This window comes from Opisthorchis viverrini, assembly GCF_000715545.1.
Source record: "Opisthorchis viverrini unplaced genomic scaffold opera_v5_455, whole genome shotgun sequence".
In the NCBI taxonomy this organism is placed as follows: Eukaryota; Metazoa; Platyhelminthes; class Trematoda; order Opisthorchiida; family Opisthorchiidae; genus Opisthorchis; species Opisthorchis viverrini.
In genome coordinates this window covers 74,575-82,714 of record NW_008752116.1, presented here as the reverse complement: position 1 = coordinate 82,714, position 8,140 = coordinate 74,575, and the positions used below count along the sequence as shown (strand labels likewise).

Genomic DNA, 8,140 nt, shown 5'->3' with positions numbered 1-8,140 from the left:
TCATTAAAATGTACATTTAAAACTCAGTCACATTCTTAAAGGCTTACAGCAACCACAGATGTCATCTGCTCTAGTGAAAAATGTGCATAGTACGAACGATATAACAGTGGAAGTCGATATTTAATGCGGTGGTTGGAGTAACCCTGGGTGGACGGCGCCTTCCCGGACTGATTTGCGGCGCATACACATATCTCATCAAGAGCACCGCAGTCCTCCGACTCGTGGCATGTTGGACATTGATTGGCGGTAACCGTGTAAAGACTTGCTTGTTGACTGTCCATCCTCCGTAGGAATACGCCATCAGGGAATGGGTGCACCGGTCACAAAGAATTCATATTTCTCACACCAGCCGGCTTCGAAGGAAGGTCGCTTAGTCAGAAAAATTGTATCTGCAGCCAGATTGGAACTCGAGATATTAAATAGTTAATGTCTGAGAAAATTTAAGAGACTCCGTTATGTGCCAAATCCTTACGGACAATATCTCAGTTCCCAAATTGTGGTTTCAGACGCATGCTTGCGCCTTACGATCGACTGTCGGAAGCTATTTTCTGTCTTGGATAAACGAGCCTGCCCCAGCATTCGAATGGCTGCACTCTGCCTGTCTCTGTTTTCCGAAGCTTATAATTATTTGTATCGCGCTGAGAATACACCTTGGTTTTGCCACTCATTCTGTTGTCCGCTACACGCAGTGTTGCGACCCAAACGTAACTCCAATAACTTATCTCGTTCAGGCTAAAAAACAAACCCATTATTGATAACAGAAGGGCCAAATTTTGTCTTATCAAGCAGCTTACTACAGATCGGGGATGCTTTAAGCCGCATTTGATTTTTTGAGCTGCTTTTGCTGCAGCCATAATGATACCCAGATTTACGCTGCCAAAACTGATTTTGTGCATTTAATATACGTTCCGCAGTATACTGCAAACTGTGTTGCGAAGATTTTGGACATCCTTGATTTTCCGAACCATCCGGCTGCTAAGCTTGCTTCAGATATGGAGACAAATGAGAATTATTACACTCTACTTATGGCTTAAAGGAGTCAGTTTGAACCTCTACGAGTGGGTAGAGGTGATCCCAAACTTACATCCTTCGTCAGTAGTAATTTCTACTTCGTTTGCGATCGGAGGTAACCGGACGTGTATGAGTATTGGTTGCGACATTTGCATGCGTTTGTTCTCATCAAAATTAGTGATGCACTGTGATTTGCCATCAAAGTAGGAGACTGAACCAGCTTGTTGATAAGCCTTATTCATCACCTCCAGCCAAACCAGAGGACGACTAGGTATCTCCAAACTGCTGCTACTTATTTCCCATATTTCCAACTCCTGGTTGCCCGGAGTTTCATGGCACTGACAATCAGCTACCATTCAGAGGCGGTTCCATCCCTAGGTATTGGCTCCATCAAAGAGGGAGGAGAAATTCATTTAACCAGTACCGACCCTCAATCGAGTGGGATTCAATCATTAAAAGCACACATTGTTTTCGGAGACCAAGGTAGCTCATTGAATATGGCACAGACCTACTGAGCGGAAATTCTGTGCTTCGAACGTAACCACTGTATTTGAGCTGCCTCTGCCTAGGCCTTGGAGACCTTGTAGTATTCCGACCCTTNCGAGTCCACCGGAAAATGATCAAGTTCCCAAACAAATCCTCAGGAAATAACCTCCAGCTTTAACTCCATAAAAAACTTTCTGGAAGGTAAGTTCAACACCATAAAGGCCTCCCGGATGGAGCTCGAGCTCGTCGGGTCTGGTTGACATGTTGCAGCGGCCTTGAGTAAGGTCGTCCGACGGAGGACATGGGATCAACATGCAACCACCGAATACCGCGCGCGCCAATAACCATCCACTAGATTTGGTCGCTGCCACCGGAAGACACCTCCTTGATCATATGTAAATTTTGCTCTACTGAGAAAAAATGACCACTGTGTTCTGACCCTTGATTTCCTCTGCTACTGGGCCATTAATTCTGCACATAAACGTGATTTCAAAACATCCGCCTTGTCAACTTCTCAGGAAATCGCACTGTTTGGGTCAACTAAAACTACTACCAGCTTCAGTAAAAATGTTACACGTTACTACACCTCAGAATGTTCATGAGGCTGTATGTGTGTAAAAAACACGTGGCCAATTGAACCACAAGCAATCGGAAAGGATTTGGCGGCTTCCTGAAAACAGGCAATTACAGAAGACACGGAAGGTGATTTGGCAACCCGAAGTTTGATAACGCACTAAAAGAGCTATCCACCGATGCAACATACGAAACACACGCAAATATGATAGACCTTGTGCAGAAACAAGTGTTGTTTAGGTAATTGATTTGCCTACGGAAAAGTGCAAACCGCGAATTTCTCAAGGAACCGGAACGAAGAACCGAAGATTCACTCAGTAGTTGTATCTGAAGTCCACAGAGAACACTATGCAGGTATGTATTCCGCTCCAACGGACTTTTCACATCCGATCTTGTCAAGGCAAGTCTATAAACGGCCTCTAACCAAATTCGTCTTCACGGAGGAGGACTTTCATCAACTATTGCACAAGATCAACCCGCTCTGCGCGATAAAGCCAGACGAGGTCCAACCGAGGGTTCGGAAGGAAACGTCGTCCACACTGGAGAAGAATTTCTACCTAGTGTTACGTCAGTCACTCGACGAAAGTCACCTCCCTTTTGCTTGGAACGAAGCGATTGTCACGCCCATCTGTAAAACTGGTGACTGATTACCGTCAGGCAGCTACAGGACAATAAGCCTAAATAGAGTGCCGCGCAAGGTGATGGAACGCCTTCCGAAGCGAACCATCCTAGATTACTTTACTACCAACAACTTGATATCCCTCGAACCGTTCTTGCGTGACAAACATGCTCTTATTTATGGACAGCCAAAAACGAAGGACTCATATCGGATATCATATTTTTCGACTCCTGAAAAACACCCCTCCGAGCCCCCCACGTCCCACCACTCCACAAATGCTACACCGGACTAGGGCGTTTCTATCAGACAGAACATTCCGAGTGAAGGTAGGCTCGATCTACTCATCTTCGGCGCCGGTTTGCACTTCAGTTCTCCAAGGCTCCGTTTTGAGGCCATTTCTGTTTGAGGTATACGTCAACGAGCTTTTAGATATTCTAGCAATCTAGGAAGTCCACGTCCATTTTTTGTGGACGACTTGAAATCTTGGAGTTTTAGCGCTAGTGCCCTTTAACTGGATGCAGAGGCTGTAAAGCAATAGTTTTTGACTGGTACCTTCCTCCGAATGACGAAAAGTGCGTCATTCGGAGGAGACTCAGCGAACAAGGATTGGCCAACAGATCTTTCGCCACCAACCCAGTTAACACAGGTGGGTAACATAGTTAGATGTTCTTGAAGCACAGAGCACACAACTTCATCAGGCAAATTTCTTCCCCATTTCGGCTAGTTGCTGCTGATGGAAAAACCTCCTTCCGACGGTTGTCCACGCTGCATCTAGAACCAGTTAAAAACACTATTATACCCGTCACGAAGAGACTGGACTTTATTGTGGTGTGCCAGCCACCGCATCTCAACGAGCCATATTGGGAGGTCTCCGCGACACTCACTAAGTCTCATATTAAGTAGGTGAATTGGTGGAAGGCTGAGGAACGGTATTCTGATCTTCCAGTTTAGGATTCGAATCTTCCAGTCTAGGATTCGGAACATGTGGCGACTTGTTCCGTAGAAATGTTCATGCATTTACACCTCCCACCAAATACCGCTGCATAACAGTTGGGCTTTTGAGCCAAAGGCTTTGGATGAGGACCCTAATGGTTTTCCTGTCAAGAAGTGGGCGTACTGGCAGTAACCCATCTCATGACATCTACAACTAACGACAAACTCATGCCATATTGGCCGCTGCGTGATGCCATCAGATGGGTCACCTTATGTTGCGATAGTCGAGTAGTTCCAGGACGAAATTAGGGGGAAGGCAGAATAGAAGGGCGTAATGTATGCTTTATTCGCCTAATAATGGTCATCGTATTAAATTTCGATTTTGTCATTTAATCCCAGAAAGTCATGTCCGAGAAGGACGTCCGCACAGAGGTCCGGCAATAGANCCGCTCCCATGTAGCATCTCTGTACTAAATGGACACAAGGTAATACCTTTAGGTGAAGCAAGAATGTATCGTCGACGCCATTGCCAACACAGAATCGTACGGAAATAGTTTCCAGTTATGAGTTTGTAAGATTGATGAAAAAACGAAACTCCTGAAGCCGCCTGTATCAATGAGACCTCGGGCAACAACGTCGTTGACCAAAATATCTTTTGTAGTTTTGGATAGGCAAGTGGGAGGAGGGGCATAAAATACGGAAGAGATTGAGGAGTCTTGAGCGGAAGCCAAGTTTAGAGGCTTTGGACCTGCAGACGCGTCGAAAATGTCCATTGTTTTCCCACAACTTTGCACATTGATTCTTTAGTGGGATACTTATAACGTGGGTGCTTGAGGTTCCCACACAGGTAACATATGTAGTAACGGTATTTCTCGCAGCTTGGTTCTCGGCCTGAGCCTCCCACGTATGAGCAATAAGGTCAAAAAATCAACCATCAACGGTGCACAAGTTATATTAACGCCCCAAACGAAGTCAGGAACAGTTGTACAGCGCTTCGTGGATATAGCGTAGGCGGTTATAACTTTTTGGAATTTCTGACGCGTTCTGGATGTGTCACTGGCAACCGGTAGTAGGTGCGTGGAATGACTTTCCTCCGACGATTGTTCACGCTCCTTCTAGAACTAGCACAATTAGACAATTATTTATGCGAATCCTCGCGCTGGCGAGCATACTGCCCCGCGCTGAGAACATAAGGAGCAGTGCTACACCCTTGTTTCANGACGCGTTCTGGATGTGCCACTGGCAACCGGTAGTAGGTGCGTGGAATGACTTTCCTCCGACGATTGTTCACGCTCCTTCTAGAACTAGCACAATTAGACAATTATCTATGCGAATCCTCGCGCTGGCGAGCATACTGCTCCGCGCTGAGAACATAAAGAGCAGTGGTACACCCTTGTTTCACTTTTGCCTTGCAGGTAAATGACAGCCACTGACCGACAAGAACAAAAGCGATCCAGGAAATCTGGGCAATAGCCTCGATCCTGTGTATCAATCCGTGAATCCGTGAACCGGCATTTGGCCAGTACTAGGTCATGATTGGCTGTTGGGTCCAGACTTTCGACCAATCGGATCTCGCCTTGATACCGGACCGGCAAGCGTCCCGATTCTTGGCCAATCTCACGTGGGGTGGACTTCTCGGCCGTAGCAGCACCTGAGTGCGAGTGGCATTGTAATATGCACGCTATGGAAGCATCAGAGGACAGTGATTCTCCGAAGGCAGGTGTTCACGACAATTTCTGTGGATGGAAAACAGAAACAAAGTTCATGAGCCAAAGCCCAGTAAGCAAGGTTGTACATCACCAATACTTACATACGAATCAATCAAACTGACAGACACCGTATACTACAGCATGGAGAGATCCGTGTGGAATTCAGCCTAACAACATGTTTGTTGTGTAGCGGCAGAAACTGTTGTTTCGGAATTGACAATGGACAAGGGAGTAGACAGAACAAATTACGTTTGCCTGTATACGTATGATTGTGATTGTTTTTGTGCAAGTTCGAGAGCTCGTGCAGCTTCGTGGGCTTCGTCAACGTCCGATTCATGCCACGTTAGCTGTTTCCCCTGAATGATATTTGACTGCGGTCCGGTTATCGAAACATCCCGAACTGCTTCGTTTGTATGTTTGTTTTGCATCCGTACAATATTCCACAGGAGGCACCGCTTTGAATTCACAGTCGTTAGCAAGTGACTTCAGTTTATGAACGAAGTGGTCGACATCTTGACCAGGTTATTGTTTGTATGTACCCCAAGGATGGCGTGCATCCGCCATATTTTTAGGCGAATGTAAAGTTTTCCAGCAAGGTTATCGCAGAATCATAGTCGCTACATTCTGCAGCGAAGTCATACACTGTGTGGTCAATGTGACGTACGATAGTTTACGAGGTGGGGCGAGATGGACCAAGTAGTTAGAGCGCGAATTTACTGATCGGAATGTCTGCGGTTCGAACCCGACCTCTGCCTGTCGATTTCCTTTGGAAAACCTTGCCTCCTTGTGGCATGGCACCGAAAGGGTGCTACAGCTGAACGAGTTTCCAATTGATTGATTAAGTTAATGTGGGCTTTGAAGGGACGGAACCCATAAGTCAGTCGTTTCATGCCGTCTGATGAGTGGGGAGAATATGATCCATTTCTTTTTTTAGACGATTAAATTGTTGCGAGTCAAGTGGTAGTAGTATTAGAATGGAGAGAAAACAGGCTAGAAGGGCGTAGTGTGCGCTTTAATCGTCTAATAACGGTAGTCCATGAGCTTCGAGCATAAGGTGCCAATTACCCGTTAGTGGTCTATGCAAAGGTATGGTTTATGTAGTCGTGACACCTTATTCGCTGCATACAGCAGGGCGGGTAAGCGAAAACAGGCTACTTCCGACACCCTAATACGTTTTGCCCTCTCCCAATTCTACTCTCGTAGGCCCAGCACTTAGGATTGATGACTATGTTTGTCTTGCATCGGTTTTGCGTACAACCTCTCCTCGCTGACATCCTCAGGTATCTCCAAATCAAACTTGACGACTCACGCCGCCCCTAATATCCGCACTTTAAAGCAAGCAGGAACCAGCTTGCTCTCAAACTCGACTCGCTTGGCATTGATGTCTGCTGTGTCTCAAAAACGAGAATTCAAGATGCAAGCACAGTGGTTGAGCTAACAGCCTATCACTCTTCACTCGCTTCCGGCTGTGCACCTCTAGTGATCCTGAGGCTGCTGTGGCTGGATGTGCAGGGATTGGTATCGTCCTAAGTCACCGGGGCGGATGTATCCTTGCTTGACTAGATAACTGTTGATAGTCGCCTCTGTGCGGTTCGTCTGGCAACATCTGTGAAGGAGTCAAACAAGCGGGCAGTTGATTGCTGTCTGTTCATCGTGTCTGCTTACGCCCCAACTGACTGTAGCTCAGACGCCGTCAAAGACAGATTTTACGACGCCTTGAATGCTCTGTTGCGGCGAGCTAAAGGCTCAGATATTGTGGTGTTTGCCGGAGACATGAATGCACAAATGGGCAGGCCTAACCTACCGTCTATTACGGATGGCGCGGATCAATAACTGACTGGCGGTCGTTTTGGAACACATTTGTGGACTCGGACCACGTGCTCGTCCGAAGTCGCTTCTTCCTATATTTCCCAGGGCCGCGTAAGGTGCGGACAAGTCGCCTGGCAATTGAGAGACTGGTAGATCCGGATGTTAGACGAATTTACCATAATCATCTACAGTCTCTTCCAAATGCTTCACCATCAGATGTGAACCAATACGGGGACGAGATCGCCACGTCTTTGCATAGTGTTGGGAATTTCGCCTGTGGCACGTCGCCGTCAGGCGCACTCAACCCCTGGATATCAGACCGAACGATGGCACTGCTTGTATCCCACACCATCAAATGTGAACCCATACGGGGACGAGATCGCCACGTCTTTGCATAGTGTTGGGAATTTCGCCTGTGACACGTCGCCGCCAGGCGCACCCAAGCCCTGGATATCAGACCGAACGATGGCACTGCTTGTATCCCAGCCGGTCCCGAACATAACTTGATGCGACGAATTGTCAGACGTCAAGTGAAGGTGAGCGTGCAAGGTGACCGTGAAGTGTGGTGGACACAAAGCGCTAAGGAAGTGGAAGAGGTCCAGAAAGTCGGTAACGAACTAGGATTATTTCAGTTGATCCGTGCGACCAGTCCCCGGGAACCACCTGTGAGCGAAACCATCAAGGGTTGGAATAGAGTGAACGTCTCGAATGAAGATGAACGCATCATCATCATCATCGACAGCATGACATCAGTGTTCAACATTGATGCTTCACTGCGTAAGATGAACGCCTCGACCGATGGCCACCAGCCGGCACCCGTCTGGAGCCCACAGGTGACGTGGAACCGCCTACAGCCTCGGAGGTTTATGACTGTAAATGTTCTCTTAGGCGCCAAGGAGCTCCTGGTCCGGATGACCTCCCACCCGCACTGTTCAAAGATGGGGGTGAAGTCCTTAGTCAGCGCTTGTCCGATCTGCATGCTCGCGAATTCGGAAGAGGA

General features: G+C 47.3%; 2 protein-coding genes across 2 annotated transcripts in view; both read left to right on the top strand.

Moving 5' to 3' along the window:
- Positions 1-1,757, top strand: part of T265_11183 (hypothetical protein) — a gene marked incomplete at both ends in the record, with an annotated part of 2,448 nt that extends 691 nt beyond the window's left edge. The window contains one exon of the mRNA XM_009177775.1: positions 1,656-1,757. Coding sequence (XP_009176039.1) covers positions 1,656-1,757 — 102 coding nt within the window. The remainder of the gene's footprint in view (positions 1-1,655) is intronic.
- Positions 1,758-7,574: 5,817 nt separating this feature from the next.
- Positions 7,575-8,140, top strand: part of T265_11182 (hypothetical protein) — a gene marked incomplete at both ends in the record, with an annotated part of 15,805 nt that continues 15,239 nt past the window's right edge. The window contains one exon of the mRNA XM_009177774.1: positions 7,575-7,917. Within this exon, the coding sequence (XP_009176038.1) occupies positions 7,647-7,917 (271 nt within the window). The remainder of the gene's footprint in view (positions 7,918-8,140) is intronic.